Here is a 27,038-nt window from a genome sequence, read left to right as displayed (position 1 = left end):
AATTTTGACAAAATTTTCTATAGAAATTAAATTTTGACAAAATTTTCTATAGAAATAAAATTTTGACAACATTTTCTATAGAAATAAAATTTTGACAACATTTTCTATAGAAATAAAATTTTGACAAAATTTTCTATAGAAATAAAATTTTGACAACATTTTCTATAGAAATAAAATTTTGACAAAATTTTCTATAGAAATAAAATTTTGACAAAATTTTCTATAGAAATAAAATTTGGACAAAATTTTCTATAGAAATACAATTTTGACAAAATTTTCTATAGAAATGAAAATTTGACAAAATTTTCTATAGAAATAACATTTTGACAAAATTTTCTATAGAAATAAAATTCTGACAAAATTTTCTAAGAAATAAAATTTTGACAAAATTTTCTATAGAAATAAAATTTTGACAAAATTTTCTATAGAAATAAAATTTTGACAAAATTTTCTATAGAAACAAAATTTTGACAAAATTTTCTATAGAAATAAAATTTTGACAAAATTTTCTATAGAAATAAAATTTTGAAAAAATTTTCTATAAAAATAAAATTTTGATAAAATTTTTTATAGAAATAAAATTTTGACAAAATTTTCTATAGAAATACAATTTTGACAAAATTTTCTATAGAAATAAAATTTTGACAAAATTTTCTATAGAAATAAAATTTTGACAAAATTTTCTATAGAAATAAAATTTTGACAAAATTTATAGAAATAAAATTTTGACAAAATTTTCTATAGAAATACAATTTTGACAAAATTTTCTACAGAAATAAAATGTTGACAAAATTTTCTATAGAAATAAAATTTTGACAAAATTTTCTATAGAAATGAAATTTTGACAAAATTTTCTATAGAAATAAAATTTTGACAAAATTTTCTATAGAAATAAAATTTTGACAAAATTTTCTATAGAAATAAAATTTTGACAAAATTTTCTATAGAAATAAAATTTTGACAAAATTTTCTATAGAAATAAAATTTTGACAAAATTTTCTATAGAAAAAAAATTTTGACAAAATTTTCTATAGAAATAAAATTTTGACAAAATTTTCTATAGAAATAAAATTTTGACAAAATTTTCTATAGAAATAAAATTTTGACAAAATTTTCTATAGAAATAAAATTTTGAATAAATTTTCTATAGAAATAAAATTTTGACAAAATTTATAGAAATAAAATTTTGACAATTTTGGTATGGTTGTTATCGGCTAGTATATACTAGCGCAATCTACCAAATTTCAAGCGGATCGGATGAATTTTGCTCCTCCAAGAGGCTTGAGAGGTAAAATCGGAATCGGTTTATATGGGGGCTATATATAATTATGGACCGATATGGACCAATTTTTGCATGGTTATTAAAGACCATATACCAACACCATGTACCAAATTTCAGCCAGATCGGATGAAATTTGTTTCTCTTTGAGGCTCCGCCAGCTAAATCTGGGGATCGGTTTCTATGGGGGCTATATGTAATTATGGGCCAATGTGGACCAATTTTTGCTTAGTTGTTGGAGACCATATACTAATGCCATCTACCAAATTTCAGCTGGATTGGATGAAATTTGCTTCTCTTAGAGGATCCACAAGCCAAATCTGAGGATCGGTTAATATGGGGGCTATGTATGATTATGAACCTATATGGACCAAGTTTTGTATAGATGTTATCGGCCATACACTAGCGCAATGTACCAAATTTCAACCAGATCGGATGAATTTTGCTCCTTCAAGAGGCTCCGGAGGTCAAATCTGGGAATCGGTTTATATGGGTGCTATATATAATTATGGACCGATATGGACCAATATTTGCATGGTTATTAGAGACCATATACCAACACTATGTACCAAATTTCATCCAGGTCGGATGAAATTTGTTTCTCTTTGAGGCTCCGCCAGCTAAATCTGGGGATCGGTTTATATGGGGGCTATATGTAATTATGGGCCGATGTGGAACAATTTTTGCATAGTTGTTAGAGACTGTTGGTATATAGTCTATGTTCTCAATTTCAGCCGGATTAGATGAAATTTGCTTTTCTTTGAGGTCCCGCCAGCTAAAAATCTGGGGATCGGTTTATATGGACCAGAGAACGGCTGCGATCTACCGCAACCGAGCAATGTATTTAGTAAACACCAACATTTGCAATCTTAAAACACCAATTGGTAAAAAAAATTCAACCACCAATATCCAATGCAACCGACGACTGTCGGTGTTTGTTAGTATGAGTGTTGATTTCTCGAAAACACCATAGTAAAGCAATCACACAAATTGGTTACCCATATCTCAGCAGTTTGGTATTCTCTTATTTGGTACTCTCTCAATTCTCTTGAGCTAATGCCAACTGCTAGTAACTGTTGTTGTTGAGTGCAATCACACTTAAGTGCCAACCTCGTTTTTTGTTTACCGAGCGTTGTTACGATGTCGATTGGTTTAAGATTGCAAGACACTGCATACGAACATTGTTATATACTAGTGGTGTTTTTATTCTCGCGTTTGTATCAATGTAAAAGATCGCATGGTAATTGGTGCCTTACTCACTGCCACCGACATTTTGTGGGTAAGATTGCGATACGAAAAAAAGCCACCGGTTGCAGTTCTCTGATATGGACCAATTTTTGCTTAGTTGTTGGAAACCATATACTAATGCCATGTACCAAATTTCAGCCGGATTGGATGAAATTTGCTTCTCTTAGAGGATCCACAAGCCAAATCTGGGGATCGGTTTATATGGGGGCTATATATAATTATAGGCCGATATGGACCAATTTTTGCATGTTTGTTAAAGACCATATACTAACACCATGTACTAAATTTCAGCCAGATCGGATGAAATATGCTTCTCTTCGAGGCTCCTCAAGCCAAATCTGGGGGTCCGTTTATATGGTGGCTATACGTAAAAGTGAATCGATATGGCCCACTACTTGTTCCAAGTTCCAAGTTTCAAGTTGATGGCTTGTTTCGTTCGGAAGTTAGCGTGATTCCAACAGACGGACGGACAGAATTTCACCACGACCCAGAATATGGGGGTCTTAGAGCAATATTTCGATGTGTTACAAACGGAATGACAAAGTTAATATACCCCCATCCTATGGTGGAGGGTATAAAAATATCAAGTATCAATTTTTTAGTTCAATTAACTTTTTAATTGATACTATCATTTCTCTGTGATTGAAGACATTTCAATTAAAAAATAAATTGGATCAATTAATTTCGTGATCGAATCAGAACAAAAATTTTGTTCGCAAAAAGTTCGCATTGTAAGGACATGAAATATTTTTTTTAGTATGGGGTAGTATCTGTTATCAAATCCAATCTGAAATTCTATATATTTTCAATTATTTTCATGGTGTATAACCTCCACCCTAGGACATTTTCTATTTGCAAAAAAAAACATGAATGAAATATTCCTCATTTGCTCTCCCATAGCTCTTAGCCAACCAAGAGAATTAGGAAATAATGTGCGCAAGTACAGATAAAATTTCCCAATGTTAACTACAAGAAAAACCCCCATATTTTTTGAACAACCTATGACAATATGAATTTGGTAATACTCTCAGACATTACTGAGTTTCTTTTTGAACCTCGGACAAATCGGTATATCGGTACGGAATACGTTCAAGAATTGTGCACGGAAAGTTTTGTATACTAAGTAAAACTAGCAACACCCATCCTCTGTAATTTTTGTTAAGCTGTAGAAATTCTTCAATTTACAGCTCTAACAACGAAAGAAAAGAAAGGAAAAAGTTTAAAGTCTTGTTGTATGTTTCAGTAGATAAAACGTAAAGGACGAAAAGGAAGGACGAAACAGTGTCATAACCTAGAGACATCCTTTTCTTTGGTTTATTTATTTGTGTTTGTTATTAGGTTTCGATATTACTCGACTACTGCTACTACTACTACAACTACTACACTTAGCTGTAAGTGAGTGTTTTTGTGCGCGGGAGTATGTCTCTTTGTGTGTGTGTGTTTCTGATGATTACAAAAGGTGTAAATTGAGTTGAGGGGATTTCGTTTTTTTTGTTTTTAATGAAGTAAAAGGTGAAAGTGATTCCTTTTGTGTGGTATTTATTTTTCAATGTGGTAGTAGTATCCTTTGAGACCTTATATGTATATCGACCAAACGAAATAAACCAAACAAAAAAAAAAAAAACAATTGTACTTCGTGACTTCAAAGTAATCAAACGAAATTTCTAAGCATATACTCCACGTGACCAGATTATTTTATTTCTATACCAAATACAATTGTCGTCATCTTTGAAATTTTTTTTTTCTATTTCAATTTGTGTGAAAAATGTGAGTTTTTTTTTTGGTTTTGAATTTAATTTCTATTTGTCTCTCTTGCCAGTAGTTTGGAAAAAATAAGACATTCTTTTCCTATTCACTTTAAAATACTATGGACTTTACAAGATTCATGAATAAATTCAATGAAATCGAGCGACAATTGTCGCCTACTTCCGCTTTGCGGTTAAGTTTTGATAATATTTCACCGGAAACCGAAGAACCTGAAAATAAACGCCTATGGGGTGTACCTGTACCACCGTTTGTCTCCGAAAAAGTTGTCTCATGGATTGAGGAGGAATTTACCGATCCACCGATATTTTACAATGATATTTTGGTATTGAAAAAGGTTAGTTCCATTGAAATTTTATTGATAATTCCACTATTTCATAGTTCTTCTTTGTGATTATGTTCAACTATACATTAATTTAATATGAATGTGTGTGATTTTTATGTTTTTCCGCCAAAAATATTTATATAAATATAATGGGATATTTTCCAATCATCAATATTTATATACTCGTCATTTTGGGCAAATTATATGTAAATTATGGGATGCAAAAATCGAAAACAAAGTCTATTTTGGACATAACTTTTGGCAAACAAAAAACAAAAAAAAAAAAACAATTGAAATCGAGTTTTCCAATTCGAAGGAAAAAGTCAATATTGCATTGGAAATTTCATATAAATATTTTTACAAAAGCCCTGAGAGTATGTATAGTGGATATCAATTATTTTAAAAATTCGCCAATAATTTTTTTGATTTATTTATCGATTAATTACATTTGCAATAAAATTATATATAATTGTAAGCTTTGACTACTAGGGTCTTGAGCTTGTTATTAGACGAATTACCAGAAATCTCAAAAGTCGAAATGTGGACTTCACCGAATTACCCGAATTTATTCTGATAATTGGTGGATAACAGGTTGGCTGATAAGTCCCCGGTCTGGCACATAGATGGCGTCGATAGTATTAAATGCCTATTATTTTTATATAGTACCAACCTTCAAATGATTCGTGTCAAAATTTGATGACTGTAAGTCAATTAGTTTGTGAGATAGAGCGTATTTTGTGAAGCAACTTTTGTTATTGTGAAAAAAATGGAAAAAAAGGAATTTCGTGTTTTGATAAAATACTGCTTTCTGAAGGGAAAAAATACGGTGGAGCAAAAACTTGGCTTGATAATGAGTTTCCGGACTCTGCCCCAGGGAAATCAACAATAATTGATTGGTATGCAAAATTCAAGCGTGATGAAATGAGCACGGAGGAAGGTGAACGCAGTGGACGCCCGAAAGAGGTGGTTACACACAAAAAAAAAAATTCTGAATCAATCACGAAATTAATTGATCCAATTAATTTTTTAATTGAAATGTCTTCAATCACAGAAATGATAGTATCAATTAAAAAATTAATTGAGACTCAATTAAAAAATTAATCGATCCAATTAAAAAATTAATTGATACTATTAATTTGTGTGATTGATTTTTATTTCAATTAAAAAATTTGTTGATTCAATTAAATTTTTAATTGAATATTTTTTAAAACTCAATTAAGATTTTAATTGGAAAATTTTTCGTGAAATTTTTTTCTGTGTACCGACGAAAACATCAAAAAAATCCACAAAATGATTTTGAATGACCGTAAAATGAAGTTGATCGATATAGCAGAGGCCTTAAAGATATCAAAGGAACGTGTTGGTCATATCATTCATGAATATTTGGATATGCGGAAGCTCTGTGCAAAATAGGTGCCGCGCGAGCTCACATTTGACCAAAAACCAAAACGTGTTGATGATTCTGAGCGGTGTTTGCAGCTGTTAACTCGTAATACACCCCAGTTTTTCCTTCGATATGGCTCCATCACTGCACTCCTGAGTCCAATCGACAGTCGGCTGAGTTGACAGCGACCGGTGAACCGTCTCCGAAGCGTGGAAAGACTCAAAAGTCCGCTGGCAAAGTAATGGCCTCTGTTTTTCGGGATGCGCATGGAATAATTTTTATCGATTATCTTAAGAAAGGAAAAACCATCAACAGTGACTATTATATGGCGTTATTGGAGCGTTTGAAGGTCGAAATCGCGACAAAACGGCCCCATATGAAGAAGAAAAAAGTGTTGTTCCACCAAGACAACGCACCGTGCCACAAGTCATTGTGGCACGGTGCGTTGTCTTGGTGGCAAAAATTCATGAATTGGGCTTCGAATTGGTTACCCACCCACCGTATTCTCCAGATCTGGCCCCAGCGACTTTTTCTTGTTCTCAGACCTCAAAAGGATGCTCGCAGGGAAAAAAATTGGCTGCAATGAAGAGGTGATCGCCGAAACTGAGGCCTATTTGAGGCAAAACCGAAGGAGTACTACCAAATGGTATCAAAAAATTGGAAGGTCGTTATAATCGTTGTATCGCTCTTGAAGGGAACTATGTTGAATAATAAAAACGAATTTTGACAAAAAAAAATGTGTTTTTCTTTGTTAGACCGGGGACTTATCAGCCAACCTGTTAGTTTTACTGCAAGTAGAGGATGCTGATGAGAAATGTGGTAATTCCGAAACGGCTGTCCATCCAACCATCTTGGGTATATAACTCCGGTTGGTAGCTGTGCTCCAGGTTATAGCCCAAACATTGAGTGGCTGTTGTGCGGGTTCTGGGAGACTTTAATGCCCACCATGAACTTTGGCATTCTCTCTCTTGGGTAATGGCCATTGAGGCATAGCTTTGCCAGAGCAGATAGATGACTCCACATTATGCACGGTGAACGAAGAAGCCCCCACGAGGATTATGGGTGATTGCAGCAATTCGCCAGATTTATCTTTAGCATCGCCTGGTCTGATAAATGATGTTTCCTGGGAACCGACCCTCCGATTTCAAAACCTCTGAACGCCGGACGTTTATAAACCAAATGAAAGCCAACTGGGAAGGCTTCAGAGAATATACAGATCGCCGCTTCAGTGAGCTCCGGTCCCCAATTGAGGCCCAACGTCCAAGCTGAAGCGGTGGGACTCGCAGACGAGCGTGATGAGCGCCGTCGCGCTATCCCTGCTGACCCTAGAATCAGGGAACTAAATCTAGAGATTAGTAAGATAGTCGACGAGCATAAGCGGAACACATGGTTAGAGCACCTGAAGCAATGAAACCTAGGCACAGGAACAGGAAAATTGTGGTCAACAGAGAGAACCCTATCGAACCCCGATACGAGGGATGATGGGATTTCAGTCACCTTTGGCAACGTGGCTGTGACTGATCCGAAGAGATGCGCTAGATACTTCAACCGACAGTTTGTCGCTCATCCCGAGAGTGATAGAGCGAAAGGAGAGCCACTCGTCGCATACGTGGTCTCCGAGCCGACTACGCACCACAAATTACCACAGCAGAAGTTACCAATGTCATCAACAGCGTGAAACCATCAAAGGCGCTGGGCCCCGACGGAATTCCAATGCTAATGCTGAAGCATCTGGGAATACTGGGAGTTGGATACCTGACCAAACTTCTCAATTTGTCCTTGGAATCACTCATTATACCCGATGTCTGGAAGATGGGTAGGAGATTCCACTACTGAAGCCAGTCAAAGATTCGAGTAAAGGTGAATCGTACAGACCGATATCCCTTCTATCACCAGTAGCCAAGACCCTTGAGGCACTACTCCTCCCTAGCTTTGTGGAGAATTTTCCAGCTGCACGCCATCAACATGGATTCCGTAAGGTACACGGTACGACGACAGCCTTACATGCCATTTCGACACATATCAATAGGGGACTTAATCAGCCCAAGCCGTGTCATAGGACGGTCCTCGTGGCGCTTGACCTATGGAAGGGATTCCATATGGTCAACTATTCGAGGACATCTAAAATACGTCCCCACCGGCAGGAACGAAGCTTTGGGTTCTGAATTATCTGTGCGGTCGCAAGTCGTACGTGAAATTCAGGGATAAGATGTCAAAACCGCGTAGAGTTAAACAGGGAGTTCCCCAGGGTGGGGTGATATCTCCGGAACTGTTTAATCTCTACCTGTTCTCGATTCCACACCCTCCTGACGGCATCGGGCACAGGGCCCATTGTTGATGACATATGCGATCGTTTAAATGTCTACATTGCTGATCTTACCAGTTATTTCACTGCTAGAAATCTGAGGATATCTGCCACCAAATCCTCAGGCACACTGTTTACTACACACGCAAAAAAATAATTCTTTCCTCTCAAACGAAATTTTAGTCAAACAAAGTTCGTTTCTCATTTGCTTTTCGCTGTAAGGAAGTGTATTTGGAAGAAAAGTATATACTTTTTGTGATAAACGTTTATTCTTTTCCAGGATTTACAAAAAATTTCATAAAGACAAACTAAAAAAAAATACATTGTTTTCTTGCTAATTGTTTTTTAGTTCTTAACACCGTTTCCTGTAATACCAACAATGTAGAAGAAATTATACGATTTTATAAATTTTTAAAATTTTTTTACCTTTCGCCTGGACGGAGAATCGAACCGCGGACCATGCACATTGTAAGCCAACACACTAACCACTGAGCTATGTACCTGTTATGGTCATCAATAGATAAATATCCATATAAGTTATATTTATATAGCATAGCTTGCGGCGCCCACGAACCGAATAAACAAAGTTTATTTAACAGAAACAAACATTTAGTTTGGCACCGTGGAGCAGTGGTTGCTACGTCCGACTTGCATGCCAAGGGTCGTGGGTTCGATCCCTGCTTCGACCAAAGTTTTTTTTTTGTTTTTTTTTTTACATATATTCCTGATATGTTCGGAAGATTTCGAAAAAATGTTCCACATTACATTGTAGTATATTAAATTTTGAACTGTAAAATGTGTCTTGTTAAAGACCTAAAGTTAGAAAAGAACAATGTTTGATATAAACGAAATGGACTGTGCTGTTGTTTCAAAAATAATTTTTTGTATTGAAAAAATAAAAATTTTGTAATAAACGAATTTTTTTGGTGATAAAAGTTTAAAATTTTCCAAGCAATTCAAAAAACTCTAACAAAAGAAAAACGTTTTCGGTACACGTTTTCCAAACGTTTTTTTTCTTTGCGTGCATGGACGGCGGAAGGCAGTTGAATGTTAGAGTCGATGGCGAAATAATTCCGACCACAAAATACCCCAAGATTCTTGGGGTCACATTCGACAGCCTTTTCAGGTCATCTACCCATGCCACTGCAATATGTAATAAGCTCCGCGGTAGAAACAAATTCCTCAAGTCACTTGCCGGCAGTACTTGGGGTGCGGACAAAGAAACCTTGTTAACTACTTATAAGGCAATTGGCCAATCAGTGGTAAACTATCCAGTGTGGACAACACAGACTAGTGATACGCAGTGGAATAACATACAGACCTGCCAGAACGCTGCCCTTCGAACTGCGACTGGGTGTCTCCGCAGCACACCCCTGGATCACCTTTATGTGGAGACAAAGATCATCCCTGTGCGAAGACACAATTACATGTTGTCAAAGCAGTATCTTCTGGGTTGTTATGACAGTAATCATCCAAACCACCATCTCATGGATACACAACAACCGCCCAGGAACGTAAGGGTTGATATACATCATCTAGAGTGCGAGATCCAACGCTACAAAAAAGAGCCTCTAGATCAAGCAGCGTACCAGACAGGCTTGAAGAGGATTCATGGGGATGCTGTAGCTGAAGCGGTGAGAAGCTACAAGTTTAATCCTGTTCTCTGAATCCATCCACCGCCCATAGTACCGGAGGAAGGAAACCTCCCACGGCCACGGTAGTTTTAGACCAATTAAGATCAGGCAAGTGCAGCCGCCTCAATTCCTACTTATCAGTGATTGATAGTATGTCCAATTTGCAACCACGCGTCATCTTTTCTCTTGCCCAGCTAAACCAACCCAACTTACCACCAGACACCCCACCTTAGTCGCAGAGTTCCTCGATCTGGCCACAAGCTGAAGTACCAAAGCGTATACCATAAAATGGGTGAAATCACAATAAGCTGTTACAACAACAACAACCAATTATCAGAATAAATTCGGGTAATTTACTAAACCCAATAAAATGTTATTTCTATAGAAAATTTTTGTCAAAATTGTATCGCTGTAGAAAATTTTGTCAAAATTTTATCGCTACAGAAAATTTTGTCAAAATTGTATCTCTATAGAAAATTTTGTCAAAATTGTATCTCTATAGAAAATTTTGTCAACATTTATCGCTATAGAAAATTTTGTCAAAATTTTATCGCTATAGAAAATTTTGTCAAAATTTTATCTCTATAGAAAATTTTGCAAAAATTGTATCTGTATAGAAAATGTTGTCAAATCTTTATCTCTATAGAAAATATTGTCAAAACTTTATCTCTATAGAAAATTTTGTCAAAATTTTATTTCTATAGAAAATTTTGTTAAAATTTTATCGCTATAGATTTAAATTTTGTCAAAATTTTATTTCTATAGAAAATTTTGTCAAAATTTTATCGCTATAGAAAATTTTGTCAAAATTTTATCTCTATAGAAAATTTTGTCAAAATTTTATCGCTATAGATTTAAATTTTGTCAAAAATTTTATTTCTATAGAAAATTTTGTCAAAATTTTATCGCTATAGAAAATTTTGTCAAAATTTTATCTCTATAGAAAATTTTGCAAAAATTTTATATCTATAGAAAATTTTGTCAAATCATTATCTCTATAGAAAACATTGTCAAAACTTTATCTCTATAGAAAATTGTATCTCTACAGAAAATTTTGTCAAACCTTTATCTCTATAGAAAATATTGTCAAAACTTTATCTCTATAGAAAATTTTGTCAAAATATTATTTCTCTAGAAAATTTTGTCAAAATTTTATCTCTGTAGAAAGTTTTATCAAAATTTTATCTCTATAGAAAATTTTGTCAAAATTTTATCTCTATAGAAAATTTTGTCAAAATTTTATCTCTATAGAAAATTTTGTCAAAATTTTATCTCTATAGAAAATTTTGTCAATTTTATATCTATAGAAAATTTTGCAAACATTTTATATCTATAGAAAACATTGTCAAAACTTTATCTCTATAGAAAACATTGTCAAAACTTTATCTCTATAGAAGATTTTGTCAAAATTGTATCGCTATAGAAAATTTTGTCGAAATTGTATCGATATAGAAAATTTTGTTAAAATTTTATCTATAGACAATTTTGCCAAAATTTTATCTCTATAGAAAATTTTGTCAATTTTATATCTATAGAAAATTTTGCAAACATTTTATATCTATAGAAAACATTGTCAAAACTTTATCTCTATAGAAAACATTGTCAAAACTTTATCTCTATAGAAGATTTTGTCAAAATTGTATCGCTATAGAAAATTTTGTCGAAATTGTATCGATATAGAAAATTTTGTTAAAATTTTATCTATAGACAATTTTGCCAAAATTTTATCTCTATAGAAAATTTTGTCAAAATTGTATCTCTATTGAAAATTTTGTCACAATTTTATCGCTATAAAAAATTTTGTCAATATTTTATCTCTAAAAACAATTTTGTCAAAATTTTATCGCTATAGAAAAATTCGTCAAAATTTTGTCGCTATAGAAAATTTTGTCAAAACTTTATCTCTATAGAAAATTTTGTCAAAATTTTATCACTATAGAAAATTTTATCAACATTTTATCGCTATAGAAAATTTTGTCAAAATTTTATCTTTATAGAAAATTTTGTCAAAATTTTATCTCTATAGAAAATTTTGTCAAAATTTTATCGCTATAGATTTAAATTTTGTCAAAAATTTTATTTATATAGAAAATTTTGTCAAAATTTTATCGCTATAGAAAATTTTGTCAAAATTTTATATCTATAGAAAATTTTGTCAAATCATTATCTCTATAGAAAACATTGTCAAAACTTTATCTCTATAGAAAATTTTATCAAAATTTTATCTCTATAGAAAATTTTGTCAAAATTTTACCTCTATAGAAAATTTTATCAAAATTTTATCTCTATAGAAAATATTGTCAAAATTTTATCTCTATAGAAAATTTTGTCAAAATTTTATTTCTATAGAAAATTTTGTCAAAATTTTATCTCTATAGAAAATTTTGTCAAAATTGTATCTCTATAGAAAATTTTGTCAAAATTGTATCTCTATAGAAAATTTTGTCAAAATTTTATCTCTATAGAAAATTTTGTCAAAATTTTATCTCTGAAAGAATTAAGAACCCAGTATCTTGTTTCTTCTGAAATATAGTGGTGGACATTGGCACTAGCAGTGAAATTAATCTTCCGTAGCCTCGGGGTCCAGATACCACCTACAAATATCATCATTCGCTAGACCGATCCTTACCATGTGCTTTCCCAGAGTGTTGTGTCCTGTTATGATGCCTATTATCGACCTCACATCCTCTCTTTGCAATGACATCAGGATTTCAGCCTATAGAAGAAGCCCATCGTCTCTTCCATAAATCTTCATATTTGCTATTGATCCTGTAAATAAACAAAGACAGCGGAGGAAAAACGTTGGAAATGAAGTTAGCCGTGCCACCTGCGTCTTCCTTAGCCATTACATCTGCCTCTTCATTTTATCTCTATAGAAAAATTTGTCAAAATTTTATCTCTATAGAAAATTTTGTCAAAATTTTATCCCTATAGAAAATTTTGTCAAAATTTTATTTCTATAGGAAATTTTGTCAAAATTTTACCTCTATTGAAAATTTTGTCAAAATGTGATCGCTATAGAAAATTTGTAAATCTACCATTTTTAGTAGAATTCTACCAAGGGTGGCAAACGTGATCACTCTTCACCACGACAATGCAAGCTCTTACGCTTCGGCTCAAACAACTGCATTTTTGAGCACATGAAACTTCGATTTGAAGGTTCGTGCGCCGATATTCCTGATTTGGCACCGAAAGACTTCGTTTTATTCCTGTACGTAAAATAAAATGAGAGGTCAACGCTTCTCACCTGAAATAAGTGTATAGATTAATGGGGAATATTTTGAAAAACAATAAAGCTATTTGCGATGATTAATATTAGTTTTGTTTCTTTAATCTCGAAATATAAAAGGCAACTCTCGTATATAACACAATACTAATAAGTCAATGTAGGATATTGATAGCTCAACCAAAGCCATATATACGTATGAGTGCTAATAAATATGTTAACATTAATCATACGTGCTCTCGTACGTGGACTCCATTATTATTATTGTCCTCATCATTATCTTAAGAGATACTAAAATGTTTGAATTTATGTGTCGCTAAAATCTATAGTATACGCTTGGCCTTTGTATACTGGAAATAAATAAAGAAAAAATACCAAAATCTTACTTTAATCTCCAAATGAAATGAAGTTCACAAAAGTATCTTATTTTTCATTCAAACAGTATGCCACCGAATAAATGATGGCAATGTGGAAAACATTTTACTATTTGCCATATATTTGGGCAAAAAAATGGTAAAAGGTCATTTATTTACATTTGCAATTTAACATTACAAAAAAAAAAAAATACTCTATGATTTTATTCTACAGCTCCCATGGAGATAATTCTATAAAACTTTTATTGATTTTCCAACCTTGTCATGTTTTTTTCAATTTTCTTTCAGGTCGAAAATGTCCGCATGATTGATCGTTACAATACGAAAAATCCAATTGTCGGTACACTATATTTAACGGCCACACATTTGATTTTTGTTGAACCAGATAGTAACAAAGAAACATGGGTAAGTGATGAACAAAAAAAAAAACACAAAAAATTAACAACCCTAATTTTAAAGAACGTGATGTTTTGCTAGCCAATCTAATATGTGGTGACTTACTACAGGGACATTGAAAATTATTTTCCATGGATTCTAAAATATAGAAGTGCTTCTATTATTATTAACACAAATGCGTGATGATTTGACACAAATATACTCTCCTGTTTATTAAATATTTATTAAACTACTACATAAGGTTGATAAATCTACCTGAACACTAGAGATTTTCTCATTAACTTGAATATTTATGATAAATATATCCCAGAGGATTGTTTGTCCATTAAAACTTTATCAATCTCTTTCATGGTCATACAAATATCTAAAGAAATCTGGCTACTAAATAAAGCACAAATAAAGGGTGATTTGTTAAGAGCTTGATAACTTTTAAAAAAAAAAAACGCCTAAAATTTGCAAAATCTCATCGGTTCTTTATTTGAAACGTTAGATTGGTCCATGACATTTACTTTTTGAAGATAATTTCATTTAAATGTTGACCGCGGCTGCGTCTTAGGTGGTCCATTCGGAAAGTCCAATTTTGGGCAACTTTTTCGAGCATTTCGGCCGGAATAGCCCGAATTTCTTCGGAAATGTTGTCTTCCAAAGCTGGAATAGTTGCTGGCTTATTTCTGTAGACTTTAGACTTGACGTAGCCCCACAAAAAATAGTCTAAAGGCGTCAAATCGCATGATCTTGGTGGCCAACTTACCGGTCCATTTCTTGAGATGAATTGTTCTCCGAAGTTTTCCCTCAAAATGGCCATAGAATCGCGAGCTGTGTGGCATGTAGCGCCATCTTGTTGAAACCACATGTCAACCAAGTTCAGTTCTTCCATTTTTGGCAACAAAAAGTTTGTTAGCATCGAACGATAGCGATCGCCATTCACCGTAACGTTGCGTCCAACAGCATCTTTGAAAAAATACGGTCCAATGATTCCACCAGCGTACAAACCACACCAAACAGTGCATTTTTCGGGATGCATGGGCAGTTCTTGAACGGCTTCTGGTTGCTCTTCACTCCAAATGCGGCAATTTTGCTTATTTACGTAGCCATTCAACCAGAAATGAGCCTCATCGCTGAACAAAATTTGTCGATAAAAAAGCGGATTTTCTGCCAACTTTTCTAGGTAATAAAATTCAATGATTTGCAAGCGTTGCTCGTTAGTAAGTCTATTCATGATGAAATGTCAAAGCATACTGAGCATCTTTCTCTTTGACACCATGTCTGAAATCCCACGTGATCTGTCAAATACTAATGCATGAAAATCCTAACCTCAAAAGAATCACCCTTTATTATGACGACCTCTTTCTAATGGCTATAGCCAAACAGTGGTCACATATAAAATACATACATACAAATTGATATAAAATACACTCACAAAATTAAAGTGGTTAAATGGTAACAATGTGATACGTCTCAACTTTTTTTGGAGAATGTAATGGTTCTTTCAAGTTGAGAATTATGGAGTCCAAATTAAAGGTGTGAAGATAAATTCGCTGGTTAAATTCGTGGATTATGTGTCACCTAGCCAAAATGCAAATTTTTGATACGAATGTAGCTTTGTGTTTGGCGATTTTAAGTAAATGTAACGTAGAAAAATAGCAAATTGTTCTTAAAAAATGCATTGCAGCGTTTGGAAATCTGCCAAATACCGCCAATTATTTCATAGGTGGGCATACCAATACTAAAAAAATATTGACCTAATGCAACTTAAATATTGGGACATAGCAGAAAATTTATGGAGGATGACACGAATCCGAACTAGCGGATTTGTGTCCACTTAGACCATAGTAACAGGTTGGCTGATAAGTCCCCGGTCTAACAAAGGAAAACACATTTTTTGTCAAAATTCGTTTTTATTATTCAACATAACAAGTTGGCTGATAAGTCTCCGGTCTAACAAAGAAAAACACATTTTTTGCAAAAATTCGTTTTTATTATTCAACATCGTTTCCTTCAAGAGCGATACAACGATTATAACGACCTTCCAATTTTTTGATACGATTTTGGTAGTGCTCCTTCGGTTTTGCCTCAAAATAGGCCTCAGCTTCGGCGATCACCTCTTCATTGCAGCCAAATTTTTTCCCTGCGAGCATCCTTTTGAAGTCTGAGAACAAGAAAAAGTCGCTGGAGGCCAGATCTGCATTTTTGCCATCGTTCTCAATGACTTGTGGCACGGTGCGTGGTCTTGGTGGAACAACACTTTTTTCTTCTTCATATGGGGCCGTTTTCCCGCGATTTCGACCTTCAAACGCTCCAATAACGCCATATAATAGTCACTGTTGATGGTTTTTCCCTTCTCTAGATAATCGATAAAAATTATTCCATGCGCATCCCAAAAAACAGAGGCCATTACTTTGCCAGCGGACTATTGAGTCTTTCCATGCTTCGGAGACGGCTCACCGGTCGCTGTCCACTCAGCCGACTGTCGATTGGACTCAGGAGTGTAGTGATGGAGCCATGGTTCATCCATTGTCACATATCGACGGAAGAACTCGGGTGTATTACGAGTTAACAGCTGCAAACACCGCTCATAATCATCAACACGTTGACTTACAGGCGTCAAATTTTGACACGAATCATTTGAAGGTTGGTACTATATAAAAATAATATGCATTTAATACTAGCGACGCCATCTATGTGTCAGACCGGGGATTTATCAGCCAACTTGTTAGGTCCATTGCGGTTCCCCATCTCTTCGTGTCTGTCTCGCTCCGGCCGGAATAAGTCCATTCTATGATAATGTGTCCTTCGGATGCGCCTAGGTTCTCCACCCCGATGCCTTGATGAAGGCGAAAAAACTCATCAGCTGCATTCTCGCATGTCGGTCATACTCGGAAAGAAATAAGAGCCCAGTATCTTGTTTTTTCTGATAGATAGTGCTGGACACTGGCACAGGAAGTGAGATGAATCCTTCGTAGTCTCGGGATCCAGACACCATCTACAAATATCATCATTCGCTAGACCGAACCTTACCATGTGTTTTCCCATTCTTCCATAAATCTTCATATTTGCTATTGATCCTGTAAATAAACAAAGACAGCGGAGGAAAAACGTTGGAAATTAAGTTAGCCGTGTCACCTGCGCCTTCCTTAGCCTGCCTCTTCATTCTCAGTTATGCCATAATGTCCAGGTACCCAGCACAGAGTAACATTAACATATGCTGTTCAGTGAGAACCGCAAGCTCTCTACGACCTTATGTTCGTACTTCCCAAGGCCTTTATAGCTGCCTGACTATCGATGAAAATGCTGATATCGCATCTAAATAACGGCCTCATCGATAGAAGTTCCGCAGCTTTTGCAGCAAATATCTCAGCCTGAAAAATGCTGCATTTATCGTCCAACTTAAAGGACTCTTAAGTTCCAACTCCTTGCAGTAAATTCCGCTACCTGTACCATCGGTCATTTTCGAGCAGTCAGTATAGATGTTGAGATTTCAAAAGTGTATCCTATTTTCGTCCCTCTATGCTCGGGGTAATTGAATCCAGGTTATTCTCAAACATATGCCGTGTCGCCATATAGTCAGTTCTACTATGTCGTCCGGCATAGACCATCAGTTCAGTGCAGCCCGTGATCTCCAATGAGTCCAGGCCCCTCAGTCAGATCAGTATGACTTTGTGTGTATATCTCGAACACTTTTTTAGACGTGTATTTCAAAAAATTTTTTAACTTGTTCATGATTTTTTTATTATATTTTGGACCGTATTTAACCCCATATATAGTCAGATATGATGTTATCTTATTAGATATAGTCCTATGTATGGTCCTATCACAGCATATATTATTAGATATGCCAGATATAATTAGATATTATACTATGTATGATGAGATCTGCAATTATATCTAACCAGATCTAGCACCATATATAGCATATCTGTGAATCAATATCTGAACAGATCCAATTAGATCCAATTTCATATTATTAGATAGGATTAGGTTAGGTTAGGTTATGTGGCAGCCCGATGTATCAGGCTCACTTAGACTATTCAGTCCATTGTGATACCACAGTGGTGAACTTCTCTCTTATCACTGAGTGCTGCCCGATTCCATGTTAAGCTAAATGACAAGGGACCTCCTTTTTATAGCCGAGTCCGAACGGCGTTCCACATTGCAGTGAAACCACTTAGAGAAGCTTTGAAACCTCAGAAATGTCACCAGCATTACTGAGGTGGGATAATCCACCGCTGAAATACTTTTTGGTGTTTGGTCGTAGCAGGAATCGAACCCACGACCTTGTGTATGCAAGGCGGGCATGCTAACCATTGCACCACGGTGGCTCCCGTGGATAGGATTGGATCGTGCAATTTTTACACGGGCAGGAATAAAATTTTGACAAAATGTTCTATAGAAATAAAATTTTGACAAAATTTTCTATAGAAATAAAATTTTGACAAAATTTTCTATAGAAATAAAATTTTGACAAAATTTTCTATAGAAATAAAATTTTGACAAAATTTTCTGTAGAAATAAAATTTTGACAAAGTTTTCTATAGAAATAAAATTTTGACAAAATTTTCTATAGAAATAAAATTTTGACAAAATTTTCTATAGAAATAAAAATTTAACAACATTTTCTACAGAAATAAAATTTCGACAAAGTTTTCTATAGAAATAAAATTTTGACAAAATTTTCTATAGAAATAAAATTTTGACAAAATTTTCTATAGAAATAAAATTTTGACAAAATTTTCTGTAGAAATAAAATTTTGACAAAATTTTCTATAGAAATAAAATTTTGACAAAATTTTCTATAGAAATAAAATTTTGACAAAATTTTCTATAGAAATAAAATGTTGACAAAATTTTCTATAGAAATAAAATTTTGACAAAATTTTCTGTAGAAATAAAATTTTGACAAAATTTTCTGTAGAAATAAAATTTTGACAAAATTTTATATAGAAATGAAATTTTGACAAAATTTTCTATAGAAATGAAATTTTGACAAAATTTTCTATAGAAATAAAATTTTGAAAAAATTTTCTATAGAAATACAATTTTGACAAAATGTTGTATAGAAATAAAATTTTGACAAAATTTTCTATACAAATAAAATTTTAACAAAATTATCTATAGAAATAAAATGTTGACAAAATTTTCGATAGAAATAAACGAACGTGAAAAAAATGTTTACCGAACTCGTCTCTCAATAAATCAATTGTTAGGAATGCTAAAAAATCAATTGCCCTGAAATTTGGTACAGATTTCAAGATATGCTTTGTTGTTCCTGGTTATAATATAGCCCCAAATAAAAATCCATGGTTTAACTTCTTGATGCTCCTAAAATTGGTTGATATCTAAGATTTGATCGATGCAGGCCAATTTGATTTCTTGAGGGAATATATACCGCAGTTTTCATTCCAGTTTGCCTGAAATCTAATAAGCAGTATTTTTTAGGCCTACAAATACATAAACGAAGACCTACATAAGCTCGCATATCGCTTAATTTCCTGATTTGACTTCTTGAAGAAATGGAAGCCGCTAGAACTTCGAACTATATTATTTATTTTGTTGAATTTACAATTTTAAATATGCTCCGCTCATCCCCATTTCCCTCTATTTCTGTAAATACTTCTTGAGTTACATGTAAATACTGGAAAATGGCAAAACAAAATATGCATATGCCATTTTTTATATGGACTTCCCCTTCATACATATATTCTTTAGTATACTGTAAATCTAATGGCATGATAGAATTATAGTTTCTATGCTAGTTTGTCCATGTCAATTGTTTGCTTCCTTGACAATCAGACAAATCTTTGTATGCACCTCCATTGAAGTGTACCACAACGTGCCAGCAATTGTCGATTTAAGTGGGGTCAAAACATCTCGCAATTCAACAAAGCAAGTGAGACAACAAAGATCCACAAACGACGTCATCTCACAATGTTTTATAGCTTTGGCAGTGAAACGCGATGGCAGGCGTAATGATGTCTAAGGATAACATGTGAATATGAGTCACAGTTTATATGACCCCCATCACAAAGTGCTACACTCACCATACAGTGGCAATAATAGAATAAGGACCAATGTTTGTATTTTCTATTATTATATAATTTAACCTTCGCTTGCCCCCCATTTAGATTAAATACTGGATTCTTGGTTGGCCCCAAATTAGATTTATTCGTGTATTTCTACAAAGATTGTAAATAAAAGCAGAAAGGGTTTAATGAGCCTCACAGAAGGTCTTTGTGGAAAAGATAGTTGATTTTAATTAAAGTTCGAAGTAAATGAAGTACACAGTTTTCATAGTCTTATAGTTGCATGTGAATTACGATTCAACGGCATTCCGTATAGAAATAATGAAGATCTAGATCTAATATTCCAAAATGTTTGCAAAGAAATTAATGTGCCTTGTCCACGATTAAAAAGTATCAATCGTTTACAAAACCGAAATAATACGAAAAAAATACAATTCTCCCGATGTTGTCATCATAGCCAAACTGATGTCCCCTTACGATAAAAACTTTATACTCAAAGCTCTGTCGGCATACAAAAAGTCCAATAAAACGCTCTCCTTAAACTTTATTGATCTTGATGGCAACAAACCGATATATATCAACGAGAATTTATCAAATACGAATTACCGATTATTCCAAGAGGCAGTACAACTAAAGAGGACAAACTTGATAAAATCTGCGTATACTTTCCGGGGAATAGTTTATGTCAAACCAAATTATTTGGATGAACCTATATGTGTAGATTAGAGTGACCGCAACTTATATGGGGCAAAAAAAAATGTCGGAATCTTGTTCGTCTTAACCCCACAAAACGGATGCCCTTTCCAGATATTTGGATAGCCAAAATTTGAGCCCGATTAAACGAAGTTAACACGTGCCGCTCGTCCCTCAAAATTAAAAAAAAACGAATGTTTTGGCCACATAGTTGACGTATTGAGCCATAACTCGAGAACGGTAAATAATAAAAACACGCACGATATCACAAACGATAGCTTATTTTGTCCTTAAAAATTTATGTTATGAACAAAATTGTTGTAACTCTGTGTCAAACCGAGTTACGCCAGCCTTTACCTTAGAAAACGCGACCTAGTGCCACTAGGAGCATTCGCCTCAACCCCACAAAACGAATCCCCTTTATATCGCGCTTTTTGTGCTAGGTTAAGAAGTTTCTGAACTGCCCACGTAAATGGCCTATAGGTCATTTATTGGGACTCTCAAACACACATTTTACAAATCCCTTTTTAACATAGAGAACTAAAAGATATAGAGAGAACTAAAAGATATTTCTTTCACACACAGAAAAAAATTTCACGAAAATTTTTCCAATTAAAATCTTAATTGGGTTTTAAAAAATATTCAATTAAAAATTTAATTGATTCAACAAATTTTTTAATTGAAATAAAAATCAATCACACAAGTTAATAGTATCAATTAAATATTTAATTGGATCAATTAATTTTTTAATTGACTGTCAATTCATTTTTTAATTGATACTATCAATTCTGTGATTGAAGACATTTCAATTAAAAAATTAATTGGATCAATTAATTTCGTGATTGAATCAGAAAAAAAATTTTTTGTGTGCATATAAATCGGGATGTCAATTATTTTCCATTTGACCACATTGAACTCATTTCTCTTTCTTTGCATTACTTCGATTCAGAAGATTTTTGGTTTTTATACCAATCGGAAACTATCGTCATATAATGGGACTTTCACATATAATTCTGTTCGCATTGTCTTTATTGAATTTCCTTCATTCGAGCTCCATTTGTGTTGTTTACAACAACTTGAACATTAATATTTACAACTTTCGACCTGGATTAACTCCACAATAGTGCATCTATTAACTGAATTCAATGTTTAGCTATGAAGCTCCGTCAAGGACCAGTTTTTATTGATGGTATGGTGAATTCAATTGAGGTCGTAGTTAATTCCAAGACGAATTTCGAATGCTGTGCGCCAACTGATATTGCAAGATGGTCATGTGACATCGATTGGTCGAAAAAAAAAATGCACCGAAATACGTGTATGACATCGTGACAGATGATGAATCGTAGATTTACGCGTATGAGTCCAAAAGCAAACAGTATTCTGAAACATATGGTTGTGTACCATAACCATGTGTTTGCCAGTTGTCTTCCAAGAAAGCAAAAAAAAAAAACCAACCGCTGAAGATGGAATATTAATTTTTGTTCTCTAATCCCGAAAAATGAAAGATAACCCCCGCACCATGTAAAAGACAGCAAAAAGCAAATGCACTAAAAAAACAGGGAAGGAAAAAGGGTAGGTTAGGTTAGGTTATAGAGGATGACACCAAACCCGTACACGCAAAGAAAAAAAACGTTTGGAAAACGTGTACCGAAAACGTTTTTCTTTTGTTAGAGTTTTTTGAATTGCTTCGAAAATTTTAAACTTTTATCACCAAAAAAATTCGTTTGTTACAAAATTTTTATTTTTTCAATAAAAAAAGTTATTTTTGAAATAACAACACAGTCCATTTCGTTTATATCAAACACTGTTCTTTTCTGACTTTAGGTCTTTAATAAGACACTTTTTCAGTTCAAAATTTAATATAGTACAATGTAATGTTGAACATTTTTTCGGAATCTTCCGAATATATCTGGAATATATGAAAAAAAAAAAACAAAAGCAAAAAAAAAAACCTTTGGCCGAAGCAGGGATCGAACCCACGACCCTTGGCATGAGAGTCGGACGTAGCTACCACTGCTCCACGGTGCCAAACTAAATGTTTGTTTCTGTTAAATAAACTTTGTTTATTCGGTTCGTGGGCGCCGCAAGCTATGCTATATAAATATAACTTATATGGATATTTATCTATTGATGACCATAACAGGTACATAGCTCAGTGGTTAGTGTGTTGGCTTACAATGTGCATGGTCCGCGGTTCGATTCTCCGTCCAGGCGAAAGGTAAAAAAAAATTTTAAAAATTTATAAAATCGTATAATTTCTTCTACATTGTTGGTATTACAGGAAAAGGTGTTAAGAACTAAAAATCCTCGTGGATGTGAGAAAGATGTGGGGGACAATGCTATTAGCAAGAAAATAATGTTTTTTTTTTTTGAGCTAGTCTTTATGAAATTGTTTTTACATCCTGGAAAAGAATAAACGTTTATCACAAAAAGTATATACTTTTCTTCCAAATACACTTCCTTACAGCGAAAAGCAAATGAGAAACGAACTTTGTTTGTCTAAAATTTCGTTTGGAAGGAAAGAATTATTTTTTTGCGTGTAGAACGGAAAAATTGTGTCCACTTAGATCATGCTGGTCCATTGTGATTCCTCATGGTTGTTTCCTCTTCGATATCTTTCTTCCTCTGCCCAGGTCGGTCACATCTCCTTTACGGTTCTCTAAGTCTTCCATCCTGAAGCCTTGATAAAGGCGAGTATATCCTTTAAATTACAGTCCCGTACCTCAGTAATATCCTGAAAGAAAAAATAGCCCAGTATATTATTATCTTCTAAAAGATAATGCCGGACACTGGCACAGAAAATGGTAATAGTCTTCTGTGGCCTCCGGGTTAAGGCACCATCTAATAATATCATCGGCCTTTAAGCCAATCCTTACCATATGCTTCCCAAGTGTATTGTGTCCCGTTATGATGCCTATCAACGGCCTCAAATCCTCTCTATTCGTCGCCATTAGAAATCCTGAGTTCCTATTACTCTTGTCGTTCCATATCAGCTTGGTCTGCTCGCAACCCACAGAGGAGGTCCATCATTCTTTCCACAGATCATCATATTTAGCATTGACCCCCTGTAAGTATATGAAGATAGCGGGGGAAAAACGTCCGTGACGACGTTATCCATGCCGCGTGCACCTTCCTTAGCCAGTACATCTGCCTCCTCATTGCCCCTTATTCCATAATGTCCAGGTACCCACCACAGAGTTATATTATGCAGTCCAGCGAGAACTCTGAGTTTTCGAAGGTAGTCCTTCGACGTTATGTTCGTATTATCGAAGGCTTTCATTACTGCCTGGCTGTCGATGAAGAAGCAGATATCGCTTCTGAATATCGACCTCATCAACAGGAGCTCCGCAGCTTTGGCAATAGCAAATATCTCCGCCTGAAAGATACTGCATGCGTTAACCATTCCATATGACTCACTGATTCCTAGCTCCTCGCAGTAGATAACACTGCCCGTGCCTTCAGCCATCTTCGATCAGTCCGTATAAATGTTCAGATCTCCAAAAGGTATACGCTTTTCCTCCCAGTCACCTATACTTGGGATAACCAATCTTAGCTTGCCCTCATATACAGTCGCCATATAGTCCGTCCTTAAGCGTTGGCCAACTGAAGTAACCAGTTCCGTGTGCCTGCAGGCCTTAATTCCGAGTAAGAAGTTCTTCAGTCTCATGAGTACCAACCACCTCGCCTGTCTTCCTGATGTGTAAACCAAGCCAGCAAGTTCCCATTAAAACCTCTAGAACTGCAGTGGCCGTTGTCCTCATCGCACCAGTCATGTCAATGAGAGCCGTTCTGTTTATCCTGCAGAATTTCTCTATATGGTTCCGATGTCTCGTAATGGTTCACCAGACGTGGCAGCCATAGGTGACTACTGGTCTTAAAACTGCTGTAAAAAGCCAGTGGAATAAGGACGGCTTCATCCCCCAGCGTTCCCCGACCAGTTTTTGGCACGCATAGGCCTTCTTTTGGCGGAGTGCAGTATTTTCCAACCAGTTCAGTCTGGAGTCCAAGATAACTCCCAAGTACTTGCCCGATTTAGAGAGACTCAATCTCGTCCCTTGAAATTGTGGGTCCTTATACCCGGTGGTTTTCCTTGCTCTAGTGAAGAGCACTAGCTCCGTTTTCTTTGGGTTAACACCCAAACCGCAGTTCCTTGCCCAGTCGGATATAACCTGCAAAGCCTCACTCATTATATCTGAGATAGTTAGTGTCCAGAAATTTCCTTGACACCATTACAGCAATATCGCCCGCATATGCCACTACCTTTATCCCCTTGGCGTGAAGAGGAGTAAGAATCTCATCGACTGCGAGTAACCATAGTAACGGCGATATCACACTCCCTCGGGGTAGTCCTCTTGTCGTAGTCGCATTCCTTGTGGAGTTTTTCAGTACTGATTCCATATTTCTATGAAGCAGCATCCCCTCAATCCAGTCGATAATGAGATGACTCACATTATTCCTCTCTAGTGCATGTAAAACCTGCTCAATTCTTGTATTATTTAAGGCACCTTCAATATCAAGAAAAGCAGTCAGTGTATGTTCCTTGTGTGTCATAGATCTCTCGATATGATGCACTACAGAGTGTAGCGCTGAATCCACAGATCTGTTGGCATGTTGGCAGTTCGACAGTTTTCCGTTCAGTTGATTCCTGATGTGGTTATCCAAAATCCTTTCTAATGTCTTTAGCAAGAAGGACTTCAAGCTAATTGGTCTGAAGTCCTTAGCCGTTCCATGCACTATTCTACCTGAATTGAGATCACCCTAACTCTTTGCCAAGTCATGGGGATATACCCATACCTCAAAGAAGCCGAGAATAATTCTATATACGAGACACATAGGATGTCGTCCTTCGACGCAACATACATGGGTAGATTCGGTCCATGCCTGGAGATTTGTAGGGACCTAAACTATTCAGCGCTCATCTGATGCTATCCCTTGTGGCAATCCTGGAGATTTCCCCATTTGCTCCTACGTGGTCTTTGAAACCACATAGGGCCGTTGTCCTGGGAAAGTGTGTTCCCATGCCCATAGAAAAAATTATGAACGGCATGGTCAATTCAAAACGATCCGTGATCATGAAAGTGAATCAACACACATGTGTTGTCAAACTGAGAACATATGGGGTCAATCTGACAACGTTAAAATGACACAAGGCGTTGTCAAAACAACAACCAGCTTTCACGATCTGAAAGCGTTATGGTTACGAATTTAAAAACAAAATTAAAAAAGATTTTCGCTACCGTGACTCGAACCCGTGTCGTTTGCACCACACGCGTTAACAGTCGCCTTAGCACTTTGCACCACCGGCGGAGTTGCCATAACAACGTCTAAGGATTATTTTAAGAATTTTCATGGCCAAAGAAAAACGAATGCCGTTCATAAAATCGTGAACGCCCATCGTGAACATTCCTTTTTAATTTTTTGTCAACGTTTCCGTTTCATTTTGTCACCGTCCGTTCACGATTACGGAACGCAATTTTTTTTATTAGTGCAATAGGAGGTCTATTGTCTCCTTCGAGGATTCGGTCCAGTTCCCATCTGTCCTCTGCAAATTTCCAGTAAATTTTTGCTGTTAGGACAGAAGCTTTCGTAATCTAGCCGTATTCTTTATGCTAGAGAGTCTCTATATCACGCGAATAAAGTCGTTCCTTCTCGCCTTTCTAGTTTTAACTATAGTTTTAAGTTTTAACTAAACTGTATCACAAATGCAGATTTTACCGCCGGTTTCACAATAATAAGTAAATATTTTTTGACAAATCTAAGAAAACTTTTTAGACGTTATTCATTTTTTTCACTTGTTAAAGAAAAAATTTTAGTATACACAAAAAAAAAATTCTGATTCAATCACGAAATTAATTGATCCAATTAATTTTTTTATTGAAATGTCTTCAATCACGAAAATGATAGTATCATTCACAGTTTTAATTGGGCAGAGAAAAAATTCTTGATTAAAAAATTAATTGATGTCATTAGCAATTTTCAATTAATTTTTTAATTGATTCAATTAAAAATTTAATTGATTCAATTAAAAATTTAATTGATTTTGAATGCAAACCGCAATTAATTTTTTATTTAAAAAAGGTAACTATTTTCAATTACTTTCTGAATTGGCTTAGAGTTTTTATTTGGATTAAGAAATGTTCATCACTTTTTTTAACTAACTTAGTATTCCGAATTTGATTAAGACGTTAATTTTATCAATTAATTTTTTAATTAAAAATTTTAAAATTTTCAATCATTGACTTAATTAACTTAATGTTTCTATCTTGAAAAAAAGTTAATTGTATCAATTAATTTATTAATTGAAAAAAACATTCAACTTCAATTAAATTTTTAATTGGAAATATTTTGGTGATATTTTTTATGTGTATGAAGGAAAATATTGGAGTTCAA

General features: G+C 34.6%; 1 protein-coding gene across 3 annotated transcripts in view; it reads left to right on the top strand.

Moving 5' to 3' along the window:
- Window positions 1–27,038, top strand: part of Mtmr6 (Myotubularin related protein 6) — a 112,094-nt gene that overhangs the window by 8,038 nt on the left and 77,018 nt on the right. The window contains exons 1-3 of one of the 3 annotated variants that reach the window (XM_075310290.1): window positions 3,607–3,759; window positions 4,347–4,628; window positions 13,828–13,944. In XM_075310290.1, coding sequence (XP_075166405.1) covers window positions 4,395–4,628; window positions 13,828–13,944 — 351 coding nt within the window. In that variant the 5' untranslated portion in view covers window positions 3,607–3,759; window positions 4,347–4,394. Of the gene's footprint in view, window positions 1–3,606; window positions 3,760–4,346; window positions 4,629–13,827; window positions 13,945–27,038 lie in introns of those variants that run through there. The other 2 variants (XM_075310291.1, XM_075310292.1) reach the window with 2 other exon arrangements.

Source organism: Haematobia irritans, chromosome 5 (genome assembly GCF_050003625.1).
Source record: "Haematobia irritans isolate KBUSLIRL chromosome 5, ASM5000362v1, whole genome shotgun sequence".
NCBI classification, from domain to species: domain Eukaryota; kingdom Metazoa; phylum Arthropoda; class Insecta; order Diptera; family Muscidae; genus Haematobia; species Haematobia irritans.
The sequence above is the reverse complement of the archived record's forward strand: the minus strand, read 5'-3'. Positions and strand labels throughout refer to the sequence as shown.